At 45.2% G+C, this 19,955-nt stretch overlaps 1 protein-coding gene across 4 annotated transcripts in view; it reads right to left on the bottom strand.

Annotated features, from left to right (window-relative positions):
- Nucleotides 1-3,566: 3,566 nt before the first annotated feature.
- The window catches only part of LOC115206449 (CMP-N-acetylneuraminate-beta-galactosamide-alpha-2,3-sialyltransferase 4), a 60,131-nt gene continuing 43,742 nt past the window's right edge, over nucleotides 3,567-19,955 (bottom strand). For 3 of the 4 annotated variants that reach the window (XM_029773473.1, XM_029773475.1, XM_029773474.1), the window contains 4 exons: nucleotides 18,284-18,473; nucleotides 17,674-17,811; nucleotides 4,198-4,350; nucleotides 3,567-4,072 (listed from right to left, as the gene is read on the bottom strand). In XM_029773473.1, the coding sequence (XP_029629333.1) occupies nucleotides 3,983-4,072; nucleotides 4,198-4,350; nucleotides 17,674-17,811; nucleotides 18,284-18,473 (571 nt within the window). In that variant the 3' untranslated portion in view covers nucleotides 3,567-3,982. Of the gene's footprint in view, nucleotides 4,073-4,197; nucleotides 4,351-15,997; nucleotides 17,152-17,673; nucleotides 17,812-18,283; nucleotides 18,474-19,955 lie in introns of those variants that run through there. The other variant, XM_029773476.1, reaches the window with a different exon arrangement.

Genomic DNA, 19,955 nt, shown 5'->3' on the forward strand with positions numbered 1-19,955 from the left:
TTTTAAAGTGATTTGTTTGAAAATCAGATGAAAACATCATGACTGGTTCATGTTCATGGCACATTAAAAGGGCTTAGACTGGCCAAATCACTAAGTCCGCTCCTGTGTGTAAGACCTACTGACTGCATTGGTTAGACTCCTACTGTTTGTGAGCCTGTGCTTGGCCATTCACTGGCAGTGATGATGTAGCGAAATGCAGAACTCCATTCATGTCAGCTCTAATAAGGATGGCACTGCATTTAGAGAGGTTAAAAAACATTAGCATCTGAAAAAAAGCAGCATTCCTCAAGAGAGGATGGCTTTCACTTCAGCAGTGATAAATTCATTAACTTCTTTGAGGAAAAGATCATGATCATTAGAAAGCAAATTACGGACTCCTCTTTAAATCTGCGTATTCCTCCAAAGCTCAGTTGTCCTGAGTCTGCACAACTCTGCCAGGACCTAAGATCAAGGGAGACACATATCTCTTGACACATTGATGAAAATAATCATGGCCTCTAAACCTTCAAGCTGCACACTGGACCCTATTCTAACTAAACTACTGAAAGAGCTGCTTCCTGTACTTGGCCCTCTTATGTTGAACATAATAAACGGCTTTCTATCCACCGGATGTGTACCAAACTCACTAAAAGTAGCAGTAATAAAGCCTTGCTTGAAAAAGCCAAACCTTGAACCAGAAAATATAAAAAAATAATCGGCCTATATCGAATCTCTCATTCCTCTCAAAATTTTGGGAAAAAGCTGCTGGGCAGCAACTCACTGCCTTCCTGAAGACAAACAATGTATACGAAACGCTTCAGTCTGGTTTTAGACCCCATCATAGCACTGAGACTGCACTTGTAAAGGTGGTAAATGACCTTTTAATGATGTCAGACCGAGGCTCTGCATCTGTATTCATACTCCTAGACCTTAGTGCTGCTTAGTGCCACATTCTTTTGGAGAGATTGGAAACCCAAATTGGTCTACACGGACAAGTTCTGGCCTGGTTTAGATCTTATCTGTTGGAAAGATGTCAGTTTGTCTCTGTGTATGGTTTGTCCTCTGACAAATCAACTGTAAATGTCGGTGTTCCTCAAGGCTCCATTTTAGGACCACTATTGTTTTCACTATATATTTTACCTCAGAGTGATGTCATTCGGAAACATAATGTTAACTTTCACTGCTATCATACTACTCCAGTGCTAGCCTCTCTACACTGGCTTCCTGTTAAGGCAAGGGCTGATTTCAAGGTTTTACTGCTAACCTACAAAGCATTACATGGGCTTGCTCCTACCTATCTTTCCGATTTGGTCCTGCTGTACATACCTACATGTACGCTACGGTCACAAGACGCAGGCCTCCTTATTGTCCCTAGAATTTCTAAGCAAACAGCTGGAGGCAGGGCTTTATCCTATAGAGCTCCATTTTTATGGGATGGTCTGCCTATCCATGTGAGAAACGCAGACTCGGTCTCAACCTTTAAGTCTTTTTGAAGACTCATCTCTTCAGTAGGTCCTATGATTGAGTGTAGTCTGGCCCAGGAGTACGAAGGTGAACGGAAAGGCACTGGAGCAATGAACCGCCCTTGCGGTCTCTGCCTGTCCGGTTCCCCTCTCTCCACTGGGATTCTCTGCCTCTAATCCTATTACAGGGGCTGAGTCACTGGCTTACTGGTGCTCTTCCATGCCATCCCTAGGAGGGGTGCGTCACTTGAGTGGATTGAGTCACTGACGTGATCTTCCTGTCTGGGTTGGCGCCCCCCCCTTGGGTTGTGCCGTGGGGGAGATCTTCGTGGGCTGTACTCAGTCTTGTTTCAGGATGGTAAGTTGGTGGTTGGAGATATCCCTCTAGTGGTGTGGGGGCTGTGCTTTGACAAAGTGGGTTGGGTTATATCCTGCCTGTTTGGCCCTGTCCAGGGGTATCATCGGACGGGGCCACAGTGTCTACCGACCCATCCGGTCTCAGCCTCCAGTAGCACTAGGACCATGCCTCAGGACTACCTGGCCTGATGTCTCCTTGCTATCCCCAGTCCACCTGGTCGTGCTGCTGCTCCAGTTTCAACTGTTCTGCCTGCGGCTATGGAACCCTGACCTGTTCACCGGACGTACTACCTGTCCCAGACCTGCTGTTTTCAACTCTCTAGAGACAGCAGGAGCGGTAGAGATACTCTGAATGATCAGCTATAAAAAGCCAACTGACATTTACGCCTGTGGTGCTGAACTGTTGCGCCCTCTACAACCACTGTGATTATTATTATTTGACCCTGCTCGTCATCTATGAGCGTTTGAACATCTTGGCCATGTTCTGTTATAATCTCCACCTGGCACAGCCAGAAGAGGACTGGCCACCCCTCATAGCCTGGTTCCTCTCTAGGTTTCTTCCTAGGGTCTGGCCTTCCTAGGGAGTTTTTCCTAGCCATTGTGCATCTACACCTGCATTGCTTGCTGTTTGGGGTTTTAGGCAGGGTTTCTGTACAGCACTTTGTGACATCAGCTGATGTAAGAAGGGCTTTATAAATACATTTGATTGATTGATTTGTCGCTAGCAACATTATTCAGTCATTCTGAATAAAGGGCATCTCACTGTCTCCTGGTGCTCCAGATGTTCAGGATTGGCTTTAGTACATGTACTGCATGGTACGTCCGGCTACTAGTGCTGTTGTTGGAACTGCCCCAAGCTTCAGCTTCTATCTTTGAAGTTGCTGTTTTTTGGGGGCCGTGAAATGAGAAGCTACCTACTGTATCCTTTACCACCTTTATGGAGTGCCTTTACGCTATCTAGTGGCCAAAAGCTGACACAGCACCTCAGCTGCAAATAGACTTCCATTTAGGTAAGACAGGTCAATTATCGCTTTTCCCATAAACCAAATAACAATAAACTAAGCCACATACGCCGAGTGTGCAAAACATTGAGAACACCATCCTATAGTGAGTAGCAGCCCCTTTTGCCCTCAGAACAGCCTTAATTCATCAGGGCATGGACTTTACAAGGTGTCAAAAGTGTTCCACAGGGATGCTGGCCTATGCTTCCCACTGTTGTCTCAAGTGGGCTGGATGTCCTTTGGGTGATGGACCATTCTTGAGACACACAGGAAACTATGAAAATCCCAGCAGCGTTGCAGTTCTTGACACAAACCCTTGCGCCTGGCACCTACTACCATACCCTGTTCAAAGGCACGTAAATCTTTTGTCTTGCTGATTCATCTTCTGAATGGCACCCGTACACAATCCATGTCTCAATTGTCTCAAGGCTTAAACATCCTTCTTTAACCTGTCTCCTCCCCTTCATCTACACTGAAGTGGATTTAACAATTATTGCTTCCCGTGTGTATCAAGAATGGTTAAATAAATAAAGGTTAAATAAAAAATGTATAACAAGTGACATCAATAAGGGATCATAACTTGGCTTCACCTGGTCAGTCTGTCATGGAAAGAGCAGGTGTTCATAATGTTTTATACACTCAGTGTATGTCTCATAACAGACTAAACTATTCCCAACTAAAAAAAACTACATCCATAAATGAAAAAATTTGGAAAAATGTTTGACCATGGCACAGTCTTCGCTAAGAAATTGTAAACTGAACAGAGTGATATTTTCATTTAGATTTAATTTTAATAAAAATGTATTACATACAATAAAATATCCAGTGGTACCATTTCAAAGACAACAATATCTTTTTTTAAGTTAATTAAAATCAGAACTCCGAAAAAAAAAATACATTTTGTAATTTTCAATGTTTGGACTGTATGGACCATATTGTCAGCAGAGAGTCCACAACTGCCATCTGTGTGTAGCCTAGTCCATAAAACACCCACTAGCCTCTACCATCTAGGCATGTGTAGATCTGAAGAAACATTTATAGGTATTAGCAGTGCAGTGAAAATTCCTTGCAGATTTTGATGAAGTTTCTAGGAGGTAAGGGATATGGGCTGTTTCTGGACCGTGCCCGTGTGTGTGTGTGTGTGTGTGTGTGTGTGTGTCTGCGCGTGCGTGTGTGTGTGTGTCAGGAATGAGGGTGTAAGTACAGGATAGCCCCAGAATCCTCTAGTTTTTTTAAGGCTTCTGCTTCGTGGGCAAGGTCATGGTAGGAATCCTGGAATGGAACAAAAGCAGAGCCTAAACATAACATCACAGTGCACTGAAAAATCTACTAGCATGGCATATAACACTGAGTGTTGATCTGTCATAGGAATTGAGTAAAATCCCATCCACACTCACCTTCATGGATTTCATAGTGTCATATCCATAGTAGTGTATAGGATGCTTCTGGTTTTTGGATGCTGGATATCCAAACCCAGCTATGTGGACCACATCACAGTAGTTGAGTGCCACGAACACAGCTAGGATCCCTGTAGTGGGGTGTACCGGTTTCTGTAGGAGTGAGAACCAAAACCAATGAGACCTACAGTATATTATAAACTGTGTGGTTCCAGCCCTGAATGCTGATTGGCTGACAGCCGTGGTATATCAGACCGTATACCAAATGTATGACAAAACATTTAATTTTACTCCTCTAATTACATTGGTAACCAGTTTATAATAGCAATAAGGAACCTCTGGGGTTTGTGGTATATGGCCAACTTCGCGATGCTGTCGTGCCTAAGAACAGTCCTTAGCGATGGTATATTAGCCATATACCACAGCCCCTCGTGCCTTTTTGCTTAAGTAATATACATGTAGTATTATGTTTGACACACTAGGGGGCATCCGAGACCAGTAAAAACTCCCATAGTCCTGCACTTCTAGTACATTAGTTGGCATGACAAGTAAATTACAGAGCAGTGTAGCCTTTTCTTAATGTGTACTTAGACAAAGCAAGATGGCACTAGGATTTTTGACTTTTTGGCTCCAGGACAATGCGAGGGGTGTCCCTGGTTTGATTCTGTTCATGGACACACATCCCTGGGTAGCTTCTCTTTTCAGTTCGCTGCAGCTAGCGACTGGAACGAGCTGCAAAAAACACTCAAACTGGACCGTTTCATCTCCATCTCTTCATGCAAAGACTCAGTAATGGACACTCTTGCTGACAGTTGTGGCTGCTTCGCATGACGTATTGTTGTCTCTACCGTCTTGCCCTTTGTGCTGTTGTCTGTGCCCAATAATGTTTGTACCATGTTTTGTGCTGCTACCATGTTGTTCTTCTGTCATGTTGTGTTGCTATAATGTTGTTGTCATGTCGTGTTGCTACCATGCTGTGTTTTCATGTGTTGCTGTCATGCTATGTTGTTGTCTTAGGTATCTCTTTGTGTAGTGTTGTCGTGAAGTGTGTTTTGTCCAATATTTTTATTTTATTTAGTATTTTATATTTATAAGATGGTTCCCAAGATGGCGTAGCAGTGCAGACGTGTTTTGTTCGTCCTCTCGTGTACTTTTGTATTTTTCGTCTTTTTTTGTATATATTAAATTTTTTATTTTCAATCTCTTTTCCATTTTAATTAAATTATACCTTCCGGTAACCTGCCTCACCCAATGTGATACAGAACCGCTACTATTTTACATTTTTAGACCTTATAGCAAGAACCACCTAGCCATCAGAAGCTAACCAGCTAATTTAGCTACAAGCTATTTAGTCATTGTTAGCCACTGCTAGCGGCCTTTACCTTCTGCACAGATAGCAGCCTTTTTTTTAGCCTGGATAATACTCGCCCTCTTACCATTATCGGACAGTCTCTCCACTACAACGCCGGATTCCTGCCGTAATCCTTGGACCATTACTCCTGATCTTCACAGCTAGCTAGCACCCACCGAGTTACCTAGTACCGAAGCTATCCCTGAGGCCCACCTCCCGGCCTACTCAGTTGTTCACCCGAACTCCACCCAAACACGGCTAGAACCCACTACTCCACCGGTTCCTTGCCGTAAGCTCTGGACCTTGGCACCGGATCACCGCTGCTACCGAGTGGCTATAGCGGCTAATTCCCCTGCCCCGAAGCTAGCACCAGTTAGCCGTGAGCCAAGCGCATCTCCTGGCTAGCAAACTAAATTACTACAACTACAATACCTCTTTCGCCATCTGGCTTGGATCCTTTGTCGACACGGCGCCCCGCCGCACCACCACGACTGGTCTGCCAACGAATACTCCATCCGCAGTGCCTTCAACCGGCTTCCGTCGGACGTCGGAGCAGACGCTTCTACTAGCCCCGGGCTGCTAACTTTAAACTCCGTGTCGCCCGCGTGCTAGTGTAGTAGCGCTACTCCGCGGCTTCCCTGTTCCATCTATCGCTGCCCCCTGGACCCTATGATCACTTGGCTACATAGTTGATGCCTGCTGGACTGTCCATTAATCACGGTACTCCATTCTGTTTATTTTTTGTTTATCTGTCGGCCCCAGCCGCGAACTCAGGCTGTGTGTGTAGTTAACCGACCCTCTCTGCCCAGTCATCGCCATTTTACCTATTGTTGTTGTTTTAGCTGATCAGCTGTTGTCTCACCCGTTGTCTAGATAGCTCTCCCAATCAACACCTGTGATTACTTTATGCCTCGCTGTATGTCTCTCTGAAATGTCAATATGCCTTGTATACTGTTGTTTAGGTTAGTTATCATTGTTTTAGTTTACAATGAGGCATCAAGTTCCACTCATCATAACTCTGTTACCTCCTTTGTCCCACCTCCCACACATGCGATGACCTCACTCATTATAACCAGCATGTCCAGAGATACAACCTCTCTTATCATCACTCAGTGCCTGGGCTTACCTCCGCTGTACCTGCACCCCACCATACCCCTGTCTGCACATTATGCCCTGAATCTATTCTACCACGCCCAGAAATCTGCTCCTTTTATTTCTTGTCCCCAACGCTCTAGGCGACCAGTTTTGATAGCCTTCAGCTGTACCCTCATCCTACTCCTCCTCTGTTCCTCCGGGAATGTGGAGGTAAACCCAGGCCCTGCGTGTCTCCAGGCACCCTCATTTGTTGACTTCTGTGATCGAAAAACACTTGGTTTCATGCATGTCAACATCAGAAGCCTCCTCCCTAAGTTTGTTTTACTCACTGCTTTAGCACACTCCGCCAACCCTGATGTCCTTGCCATGTCTGAATCCTGGCTTAGGAAGGCCACCAAAAATTCTGGGATTTCCATACCCAACTGCAACATTTTCCGCCAAGATAGAACTGCCAAAGGGGGAGGAGTTGCAATCTGCTGCAGAGATAACCTGCAAAGTTCTGTCATACTTTCCAGGTCTATACCCAAACAGTTCAAACTTCTGATTTTAAAAATGAATCTCTCCAGAAATAAGTCTCTCACTGTTGCCGCCTGTTATCGACCCCCCTCCTCTCCCAGCTGGGCCCTGGACACCATTTGTGAATTGATCGTCCCCCATCTAGCTTCAGAGTTCGTTCTGTTAGGTGACCTAAACTGGGATATGCTTAACACCCCGGCAGTCCTACAATTTAAGCTAGATGCCCTCAATCTCACACAAATCATCAAGTAACCCACCAGGTACAACCCTAAATCCGTAAACATGGGCACCCTCATAGACGTTATCCTGACCAACTTGCCCTCCAAATACACCTCTGCTGTTTTCAATCAGGATCTCAGCGATCACTGCCTCATTGCTTATATCCGCTATGGGTCCGCGGTTAAACGACCACCCCTCATCACTGTCAAACGCTCCCTAAAACACTTCTGCGAGCAGGCCTTTCTAATCGACCTGGCCCGGGTATCCTGGAAGGATATTGACCTCATCACGTCAGTCGAGGATGCCTGGTCCTTCTTTAAAAGTAATTTCCTCACCATCTTAGATAAGCATGCCCTGTTCAACAAATGCAGAACTAAGAAGAGATATAGCCTTTGGTTCACTCCAGACCTGACTGCCCTTGACCAGCACAAAAACAAAAACATCCTGTGGCGGACTGCAATAGCATCGAACAGTCCCCGCGATATGCAACTGTTCAGGGAAGTCAGGAACCAATACACGCAGTCAGTCAGGAAAGCAAAGGCTAGCTTTTTCAAGCAGAAACTTGCATCCTGTAGCTCTAACCTCTCAGTTCCTCCACCCACACATGCTATGACATCTTCTGGTTTCAATGATGTTTCTAGAGACAATATCTCTCTCATAATCACTAAATGCCTAGGTTTACCTCCTCTGTACTCACATCCCACCATACCTTTGTCTGTACATTATACCTTGAAGCTATTTTATCGCCCCCAGAAACCTGCTCCTTTTTCTCTCTATTCTGGACGTCACAGACGTCCAATTCTTATAGCTTTTAGCCGTACCCTCATACTTATTCTTCTCTGCTCCTCTGGGGATGTAGAGGTGAATCCAGGCCCTGCAATGCCTGGCTCCACTCCTACTCCCCAGGCGCTCTCTTTTGATGACTTCTGTAACCGTAATAGCCTTGGTTTCATGCATGTTAACATTAGAAGCCTCCTCCCTAAGTTTGTTTTATTCACTGCTTTAGCACACTCTGCCAACCCGGATGTCCTAGCTGTGTCTGAATCTTGGCTTAGGAAGTCCACCAAAAACTGTGAAATCATCATCCCTAACTACAACGTTTTCAGACAAGATAGAACGACCAAAGGGGGCGGTGTTGCAATCTACTGCAGAGATAGCCTGCAGAGTTCTGTCCTGCTATCCAGGTCTGTACCCAAACAATTTGAACTTCTACTTCTAAAAATCCATCTCTCCAAAAACAAGTCTCTCACCGTTGCCGCCTGCTATAGACCCCCCTCGGCCCCTAGCTGTGCTCTGGACACCATATGTGAACTGATTGCCCCCCATCTATCTTCAGAGCTCGTGCTACTAGGCGACCTAAACTGGGACATGCTTAACACCCCAGCCATTCTACAATCCAAGCTTGATGCCCTCAATCTCACACAAATTATTAATGAACCCACCAGGTACAACCCCAAAGCCGCAAACTCTGGCACCCTCATAGATATCATCCTAACCAATGTGCCCTCTAATTACACCTCTGCTGTTTTCAACCAAGATCTCAGCGATCACTGCCTCATTGCCTGCACCCGTAATGGGTCAGCGGTCAAACGACCTCCACTCATCACTGTCAAACGCTCCCTGAAACATTTCAACGAGCAAGCCTTTCTAATCGACCTGGCCCTGGTATCCTGGAAGGATATTGACCTCATCCCGTCAGTAGAGGATACCTGGTTATATTTTAAAAATGCCTTCCTCTCCATCTTAAATAAGCATGCCCCTTTCAAGAAATTTAGAACCAGGAACAGATATAGCCCTTGGTTCTCCCCAGACCTGACTGCCCTTAACCAACACAAAAATATCCTGTGGCGTTCTGCATTAGCATCGAACTGCCCCCGCGATATGCAACTTTTTAGGGAAGTTAGAAACCAATACACACAGGCAGTTAGAAACGCCAAGGCTAGCTTTTTCAAACAAAAATTTGCTTCGTGCAACTCCAACTCTAAAAAGTTCTGGGACATTGTAAAGTCCATGGAGAATAAGAACACCTCCTCCCAACTGCCCACTGCACTGAGGATAGGAAACTCTGTCACCACCGATAAGCCCACTATAATTGAGAATTTCAATAAGCATTTTTCTACGGCTGGCCATGCTTTCCACCTAACTACCCCTACTGCATTCAACCGCACTGCACCCCCCACAGCTACTCGCCCAAACCTCCCCCATTTCTCCTTCTCCCAAATCCATTCAGCTGATGTTCTGAAAGAGCTGCAAAATCTGGACCCCTACAAATCAGCTGGGCTTGACAATCTGGACCCTTTCTTTCTAAAATTATCTGCCGAAATTATTGCAACCCCTATTACTAGCCTGTTCAACCTCTCTTTCGTGTCGTCTGAGATTCCCTTAGATTGGAAAGCAGCTGCTGTCATCCCCCTCTTCAAAGGAGGTGACACTCTTGACCCAAATTGCTACAGACCTATATCCATCCTACCCTGCCTTTCTAAGGTCTTCGAAAGCCAAGTCAACAAACAGATTACCAACTATTTCGAATCCCACCGCACCCTCTCCGCTATGCAATCTGGTTTCAGAGCTGGTCATGGGTGCACCTCAGCCACGCTCAAGGTCCTAAACGACATCGTAACCGCCATCAATAAGAAACAATACTGTGCTGCCGTATTCATTGACCTGGCCAAAGCTTTTGACTCTGTTAATCACCACATCCTCATCGGCAGACTTAGTAGCCTTGGTTTCTCAAACGATTGCGTCGCCTGGTTCACCAACTACTTCTCTGACAGAGTTCAGTGTGTCAAATCGGAGGGCCTACTGTCTGGACCTCTGGCAGTCTCTATGGGGGTACCACAGGGTTCAATTCTTGGGCCAACTCTTTTCTCTGTATACATAAATGATGTCGCTCTTGCTGCTGGTGAATCTCTGATCCACCTCTACGCAGACGACACCATTCTGTATACTTCTGGCCCTTCTTTGGACACTGTGTTAACAACCCTCCAGACGAGCTTCAATGCCATTCAACTCTCCTTCCGTGGCCTCCAACTGCTCCTAAATACAAGTAAAACTAAATGCATGCTCTTCAACCGATCGCTGCCTGCACCTGCCCGCCCATCCAGCATAACTTCTCTGGACAGTTCTAACTTAGAATTTGTGGACAACTACAAATACCTAGGTGTCTGGTTAGACTGTAAACTTTCCTTCCAGACTCACATCAATCATCTCCAATCCAAAGTGAAATCTAGAATTGGCTTCCTATTTCGCAACAAAGCATCCTTCACTCATGCTGCCAAACATACCCTCGCAAAACTGACCATCCTACCAATCCTCGACTTCGGCGATGTCATTTACAAAATAGCCTCCAATACCCTACTCAACAAGCTGGATGCAGTCTATCACAGTGCGATCCGTTTTGTCACCAAAGCCCCATATACAACCCACCACTGCGATCTGTATGCTCTTGTTGGCTGGCCTTCACTTCATAATCGTCGCCAAACACATTGGCTCCAGGTCATCTTCAAGACCCTGCTAGGTAAAGTCCCCCCTTATCTCCGCTCACTGGTCACCATAGCAGCACCCACCTGTAGCACGCGCTCCAGCAGGTATATCTCTCTGGTCACCCCTAAAGCCAACTCCTCCTTTGGTCGTCTCTCCTTCCAGTTCCCTGCTGCCAACGACTGGAACGAACTACAAAAATCTCAGAAATTGGAAACACTTATCTCCCTCACTAGCTTTAAGCACCAGCTGTCAGAGCAGCTCACAGATCACTGCACCTGTACATAGCCCATCTATAATTTAGCCCAAACTTCTACCTCTTCCCCTACTGTATTTATTTATTTTATTTATTTTGCTCATTTGCACCATATTATTTATATTTGAACTTTGAACTTTCTTCAAACTACAAATCTACCATTCCAGTGTTTTTCTTGCTATACTTTATTTACTTTGCCACCATGGCATTTTTTTGCTTTTACCTCCCTTATCTCACATCATTTGCTCACATTGTATATAGTCTTATTTTTATTTTTTTTCTACTGTATTATTGACTGTATGTTGTTTACTCCATGTGTAACTCTGTGTTGTTGTATGTTGTCGAACTGCTTTGCTTTATCTTGGCCAGGTCGCAATTGAAAATGAGAACTTGTTCTCAACTTGCCTACCTGGTTAAATAAAGGTGAAATAAATAACTCCAAAATGTTTTGGGACACTGTAAAGTCCATGGAGAACAAGAGCACCTCTTCCCAGCTGCCCACTGCACTGAGGCTAGGTAACACGGTCACCACCGATAAATCCATGATCATCGAAAATTTCAATAAGCATTTCTCAACGGCTGGCCATGCCTTTCCCCTGGCTACTACAACCCCGGCCAACAGCTCCGCCCCCCCCCCCACCCCCGCAGCTACTCGCCCAAGCCTCCCCAGCTTCTCCTTCACCCAAATCCAGATAGCAGATGTTCTGAAAGAGCTGCAAAACCTGGACCCGTACAAATCAGCTGGCCTAGACAATCTGGACCCTATCTTTCTAAAACTATCCGCTGCCATTGTTGCAACCCCTATTACCAGTCTGTTCAACCTCTCTTTCGTATCGTCCGAGATCCCTAAAGATTGGAAAGCTGCCACGGTCATCCCCCTCTTCAAAGGGGGTGACACCCTAGACCCAAACTGTTACAGACCTATTTCCATCCTGCCCTGCCTATCCAAAGTCTTCGAAAGCCAAGTTAATAAACAGATCACTGACCATTTCGAATCCCACCGTACATTCTCCGTTGTGCAATCCGGTTTCCGAGCCGGTCACGGGTGCACCTCAGCCACGCTCAAGGTACTAAATGATATCATAACCGCCATCGATATAAGACAGTACTGTGCAGCCGTCTTCATCGACCTGGCCAAGGCTTTCGACTCTGTCAATCACCGTATTCTTATCGGCAGACTCAATAGCCTTGGTTTTTCTAACGACTGCCTCGCCTGGTTCACCAACTACTTTGCAGACAGAGTTCAGTGTGTCAAATCGGAGGGCATGTTGTCCGGACCTCTGGCAGTCTATGGGGGTACCACAGGGTTCAATTCTCGGGCCGACTCTTTTCTCTGTATATATCAATGATGTCGCTCTTGCTGCGGGCGATTCCCTGATCCACCTCTACGCAGACGACACCATTCTGTATACTTCTGGCCCTTCCTTGGACACTGTGATAACTAACCTCCAAACGAGCTTCAATGCCATACAACACTCCTTCCGTGGCCTCCAACTGCTCTTAAACGCAAGTAAAACCAAAAGCATGCTTTTTAACCATTCGCTGCCCGCACCCGCCCGCCTGACTAGCATCAGCACCCTGGACGGTTCCGACCTAGAATATGTGGACAACTACAAATACCTAGGTGTCTGGTTAGACTGTAAACTCTCCTTCCAGACTCATATTAAACATCTCCAATCCAAAATCAAATCTAGAATCTGCTTTCTATTTCTCAACAAAGCATCCTTCACTCACTCCGCCAAACTTACCCTAGTAAAAATGACTATCCTACCGATCCTCGACTTCGGCGATGTCATCTACAAAATAGCTTCCAATACTCTACTCAGCAAACTGGATGCAGTCTATCACAGTGCCATCCACCACTGCGACCTGTATGCTCTAGTCGGCTGGCCCTCGCTACATATTCGTTGCCAGACCCACTGGCTCCAGGTCATCTATAAGTCTATGCTTCGTAAAGCTCCACCTTATCTCAGTTCACTGGTCACGATAACAACACTCACCCGTAGCACACGTTCCAGCAGGTATATCTCACTGATCATCCCCAAAGCCAACAGCTCATTTGGCCGCCTTTCCTTCCAGTTCTCTGCTGCCAGTGACTGGAACGAATTGCAAAAAATCGCTGAAGTTGGAGACTTTTATTTCCCTCACCAACTTTAAACATCAGCTATCTGAGCAGCTAACCGATTACTGCAGCTGTACATAGTCCATCTGTAAATTGCCCACCCAATCTACCTACCTCATTCCCATACTGTTTTTATTTTATTTACTTTTCTACTCTTATGCACACCAGTATCTCTACATGCACATCATCATATGCTCATTTATCACTCCAGTGTTAATCTGCTAAATAGTAATTATTCGCTCCTATGGCCTATTTATTGCCTACCTCCTCATGCCTATTGCACACACTGTATATAGACTTTATTTTTTCTACTGTATCATTGACTTGATTATTGTGTTATTGGCTTTTTTATTTTTTACTCCATGTGTAACTCTGTGTTGTTGTCTGTGTCACACCGCTTTGCTTTATCTTGGCCAGGTCGCAGTTGTAAATGAGAACTTGTTAAATAAAGGTGAAATAAAAAATAAAATAAATAAATAAATACAAATAATCCCAGCCCCCGTCCCCACAGGAGGCCTTTTGCCTTCTGGTAGGCTGTCATTGTAAATAAGAATTTGTTCTTAACTGACTTGCCTAGTCAAATAAAGGTTAAATAAAACTGCTGTGTGTAAATAATGATTACCAATGTTCACAGAGGCAGCAGAGGGAAATTGTTTCCACATGAGAGCTGTGAGGGGGGAATAAAATCCCCTTTTCCAAAGAGTAGGGTAAATTGAGCCTTTTTTTACATTCAGCATCACTCCCATCAAGGGAAATATAGTATTCTTTCTAACAAAGATATCTACATATATTTCAGGATGTTTTGTATCCCTGGAAAAAATCTAAATTCATGTAAACATTACAGTTTTGAAAAAGAAAATATCTCGTGGCACAATTTATAACGGGTACGGGGTTAATCCGCCTACAAATGTCTGTACTGAATTAAATAATTACCACTTCCTTTCTAAAACCATGTCTACCTTTATTTCCAAAACACAATTCTAAACAATCCCAACCGCTTTTTGTCTTTTAATCATTATAAGCATCTTTTAACACAGGCTTAAGACCTAACAAACAGTTTCTATTTAAAAAGAAAAACACATAGGCCAGGCCCTGTTGTTACCTCATGACTACTGACCTGTAGCACATCTGGAGCCATGAAGTGCTTTGAAAGGCTGCTCATGGCTCACATCAACACTATTATCCCAGAAACCCTAGACCCACCCTAATTTGCATACCGCCCCAACAGATCCACGGATGGTGCTATCTTTATTGCACTCCACACTGCCCTTTCACGCCTCGACAAAAGCAACACCTATGTGAGAATGCTATTCATTGACTACAGCTCAACACCATAGTGTCCTCAAAGCTAATCACTAAGCAAAGGAGGTCAGAGACCTGACCGTGTGGTGCAAAGACAACAATCTCTCCCTCAATGTGAACCAGACAAAGGAGCTGATTGTGGACTACAGGAAAAGGAAGACCGAGCACGCCCCCATTCTCATCGACGGGGCTGCAGTGGAGCAGGTTGAGAGCTTTGTTCCTTTGGCGTCCACATCACCAGCAAACTAACATGGTCCAAGCACACCAAGACAGTCATGAAGAGAGCACGACAAAACCTATTCCCCCTTAGGAGACAGAAAAGATTTGGCATGGGTCCTCAGATCCTCAAACAGTTCTACAGCTGCACCATCGAGAGCATCCTGACTGGTTGCATCACTGCTTGGTATGGCAACTGCTCGGCCTCCGACCGCAAGGCACTACAAAGGGTAGTGTGTACGGCCCAGTACCTCACTGGGGCCAAGCTTCCTGCCATCCAGGACCTCTATACCAGGCGGTGTCAGAGGAAGGCCCTAAAAATTGTCAAAGACTCTAGCCACCCTAGTCATAGACTGTTCTTTTTGCTACCGCACGGCAAGCGATACCGGAGCGCCAAGTCTAGGCTCAAGAGGCTTCTAAACAGCTTCTACCTACAAGCTATAAGACTCCTGAACATCTAATCCAATGACTATTTGCATTGCCCCCCCTCTTTTACGCTGCTGCTACTCTCTGTTATTATCTATGCATAGTCACTTTAATAACTACCTACATATTACCTCAATTACCTCAACTAACCTGTGCCCCCGCATATTGACTCTGAACCGGTACCCCCTGTATATAGCCTCGCTATTGTTATTTTACTGCTGCTCTTTAATTATTATTTATTTATTTATTTTTTAAATGTAGGCGTTTTTCTTCAAACTGCATTGTTGTTAAGGGCTTGTAAGTAAGCATTTCACTATAAGGTTGTATTCGGCGCATTTGACAAATAGCATTTGATTTGATTCCAGAGATAATTTTTTACATTTACATTTTAGTCATTTAGCAGACGCTCTTATCCAGAGAGACTTACAGTAGTGAATGCATACATTTCATATAATTCCTTGCTCAACTTCCCATTAGCGCAACCACTGACTCAACTTACTCCAAGGCAAACGTTTTGACTATATTAGCCCACATAGCTACAAGGATGCACTATCTTGCTAGGTTTAGGACCTCATATTGAAGCTTATAGAGACCCCAACTGATGTATAGAACAATCTTAAAAGTATCTACTTTGGTTTAGATACAAGCATCGTGAAACCTCTAACACAATAAATTCATTTGACTTGGTGAAAATCAGTTTTTTGTCCCTAAGTTGTTTACCACTTTTCCATGTGGTTTCTTCCTTCACAGACTGAAATGATGGGGTGACTCAACGTATCCCTTTGGCTCAACTTACCCGACTCTCCCTTCTCTGTTCCATGTAATCATTACCCTTGGTTTACTCAACTACCCACCATTTCCAAGGAAGCTTCTTGTTCAGGCACATTATTCCCCCCTACTGCTTTCTCAATTCCTTCCAATAGACCCCTACTGAGGTGCTGGGGGTCTGCAGTATAAATCAGCCAAATAAAATAAAAATAAAACAACAATACATAAAACCTTCAATACTGAGTACAGGAGCTTTTCCAAGGTAAATGTCTGTCTGTGAGTGAGTGAGTCCTGCAGGGCTTTATAAGCATGCTGTCTGACCTGGACAGCCATTACTCGTGCCCTAAGGAGAGAGAAACTGGACCGGAACAACCAAGTTCTCAAACCTGTGCTTCTCTTCTCTTCATCACACTGTACGGGACATTCCTCCATACCTGGTTCCTAATGCACTTAGCATAAGTGCCTTTTCTTCCTGAGCCTGGCTGGGCTAAATCTGACATTCTGTGTGCATTAGTCTCATATGGTCGGTCACCGAGCGCTCCAACTTTTGTAGTGCCTCGCATAGTTTGGACATTGGCCCATGGAGCCTTGGTGAGGTGAATATTGTCACTGCTGTTCGCCAAACAGACCAGATTGGTGGGAGTCGGACCTTTGTTTAGGAAGGGGGTAGGGGTGGCGGTGGGGGCTGTCTGACTGACAGGGGCATTAGTTAGCCCTCTAGCTCTCCTCAGCTCAGTCAGCCTCTGTATTGTAACCAGGGGGACTGCCTGCTGCTGCCGCCTTCTCACAGGGCATGTGGAGGACTGCCAACATGGCAGCGATGGGGAGGGGTGAGAGTTTGGCATTGGGGATGTGGGGCTGCGGTCGGGCCCCTGTGACCCTGGAAAGCAACAGGGGAGAGGGGAATGAGGGGAAAGGGGCCAGGATCGAGTGCTCGGCATGGTTCCTGTTCTCGCTCAGAGTAAACAGCCTACGCCCTCCAGCCAGACACCCAGCCAGCCAGGAGACAGCCAGCCAGGGTTGAGCTCATCTGGCCTGTAGGGCCACGCAGATGGAGGAGGAGTGCTATGCTCGGGCTGCCCCGCTGATCGCCTGCAGGACCCCTTCTTTCCCACTGTTCCCTCGGCACAGACACCAGCCAGTTGTGTTTGCGTTTCAGCAGTCCAAAGAGTGCACAGCCTCAGTCTCTGACACAGGGGCTCGCTGGGGGAACAAATTAAACCAAACTTAAGCTGGCTTTGTTCCATCTCAAAGACATCTCCACCATGCACTGAACAAGCCCTCTTGGCAGATGGACCATTTGGCCAATGAAAACATAATTCCACATTAGTTATAGTTCAAATCAATGTACCATGTATTTCAAACCCCAGAATTCCTCAGCCAAACAGAGAATTGTACTCCCAATTTGTGAACAGAAAACAGCTCAATGGCTTACTATTCAAATGTCATCCATCACAATATTCTATTCCGCAATAATTTTTCTTCATTCCATTAGTTCTGTTGTTCCATTCTGCTTATGTTCTACTGTTATTTTGTGGAATTCCCAGCAGTATCGTTTTTTTCTTGCTCATCCATTTCTGGGTAATCAGTAGAGTGTTTGGGACTGGTAGAAATGGTAGAAATGTATACAGACAGCACAGAACACTGGCCACTTCACATGGATTTATTTTCGGCCCATTACCTGGTTCCCAAAGTGGCTAGGAGTAAACAGAGCTGATCCCTTACCTGTTTGCTCTTTGGTTGAAGTGGGATTTGAAGCAGACTGCTGGCCGTCCCATGCAGGAAGTGAGGGTCCAGCACCCGGATGCGACTGGTCCTGCCCAGCCAGATCTGTGGAGGGGGCTTCCAGAAACCTTTCCTCACCTGACACACACACACACACACACACACACACACACACACACACACACACACACACACACACACACACACACACACACACACACACACACACACACACACACACACACACACACACACACACACACACACACACAGGAAAAGGTGTGTTGATTAGTGAGTGCACACACACAGAGCCCGTGTCTACACAATTGAGGCCCTGTTTAAGTCTCATTCTCCTCAGTTTCTCAGGGCAACCTAATCGATGTGTAAATGAAGGAGTAATGACCCTGTTCCTAATCGTGCTATTAGCGACCATAGCAGCCTGAGCTAAACCAGAGAGTGGAGGTGTTTGGGCTGCTGAGACTACAGTTGGATTTTCAAGTAGGTTTGGCAAGGCTGCCATTGATAATGTACATTTTGTCACTGCGTGGATTGATTGCAAGTACCAGGGAAGCAGCTAAAATGGAGGTGTGTGTGCGCACACATCCAGTACCCTCTTCTCGTCGTACAGGATCTCTTTGAGCCAGCGGAGGTCCTGCTGTTTGAAAGGCACTAGGACCATGAGGGTGTCAGGGTCGTTGTGCATGCTGGGGTTGTAGGAGGCCGACTCAGGGTAGAAGAGACGCATAGTGGTCTTGTTCCCCACATCATCCTCATAACCTCTGATAGGGGCGTCATTCAGCCTGCACCGGGACACAGAGAAAGAGAAACCTTAGCCATTCACTTCTATAAAAATAGTCATTAAACAGAGTAAAAAAAAACAGCACACAATTCCTGTAGTGTAAATAGCAACACTCCAACCACAAAGGGTTTTCTTAGTGAGACTTCCTATTTATCTTATTTTCCCATGACGTTACTTGTAGCCCGCACCTATGTACGTTTTTTGGATTGTTTTTATTAAATTTGAATAAAAAAGCAAACAAGTAACAGTGCTACACTGGACAAAAATAACATGGAGGAGTTGCTAAGTTAATTCTACGGTTGCCACCAGTCACAGTTCCAGTATCCTTGCGTGCGAGGAATGTCAGTCACACCATCGCTGGTGAAATTGACTACAGTTCAAGTGACCTTCATATTCTGAGTGTTCGCATGATAAATTGAAAGCTGTTCTATCCTCCCTCTTATGTAACAGAATGCACTCCACTATTTCACCACCATGTATCAAAACAGGTGAAAACCCCTGTCTAGTTTCTAGTGTTTAGGATTTTACACTTTAATACAAGATTGTTCTAATTGTGTCTGGCGTTTTAAGATTTTTCCAGCCTAATGCAAGTGTGGGAAACATCAGGCTTGGTAGGAGAACAGAGCACCAAATGTCAATGAACTCTGTTTCCTCAGCCTGTGAGATTAGATTCAGAGAATGGGAGAAGTAAGAGCTGAGCAGAAAAGAACAAAGCAGAACAGACCAGAGTGCATTGTGCCTGGATATGACCTAACCCTGGATATGACCAGGCAAAATTGCCTGGGCTGTTGGTAAGAGGCTTATAAAAAAAACAAAAAATGCATGTGTTCCTTCCAAGGCTATAAATCTGATTTGAAGAGGGCGCTGGGGTGTTTTTCTGCATGGTAGACCAAATCCCCCTTTTAAGCGCCTGAGTTAACCCAACAGTTGACTGATTGCATAAAGAAAGGCATTAAAGCAAGGTCACCAGTCTGAGCTGGCCATTATAGTACAGTATTATGCTTCCATGGGCAAAACTAATTAGACTACCCCTCTTTAGAGGACAACGCATCATAGAAAATCTGTTTGTTTTTACTGGATTGCGGGAATTGCTATGGAAAATGCCATTGGGGGACTGGCTAAATGCTATTGTAGCCATAGACTGTACCCTGAGCCATATTTAGATATCAAATGCAGGCCTGCCAACCCTGTCCAACTTTTTAGAGTAACGGACAGGCGCGACAAATGGGAGATTCAACTCGCAAATCTAGTGCAAAGGCATTTTAGAAGCAATGCCTCTATAGCTGATACCGGACACTCATTCATTCTTCATCGCGTAGTCTTCTAAACTCACGACTCCATGTAATGCCAAGATGTTTATATTTGTTTTTGATTATACTTTTGTAATACTTTTTGTGACGTGGATCATAATTACAGTTACAGTCTATCAGACTGCGTGATCCTCCTAATGTTACGTGGAAAATACAACTATTGGGACTCAGAA

Source organism: Salmo trutta, chromosome 13, assembly GCF_901001165.1.
Source record: "Salmo trutta chromosome 13, fSalTru1.1, whole genome shotgun sequence".
Taxonomy (NCBI): Eukaryota; Metazoa; Chordata; class Actinopteri; order Salmoniformes; family Salmonidae; genus Salmo; species Salmo trutta.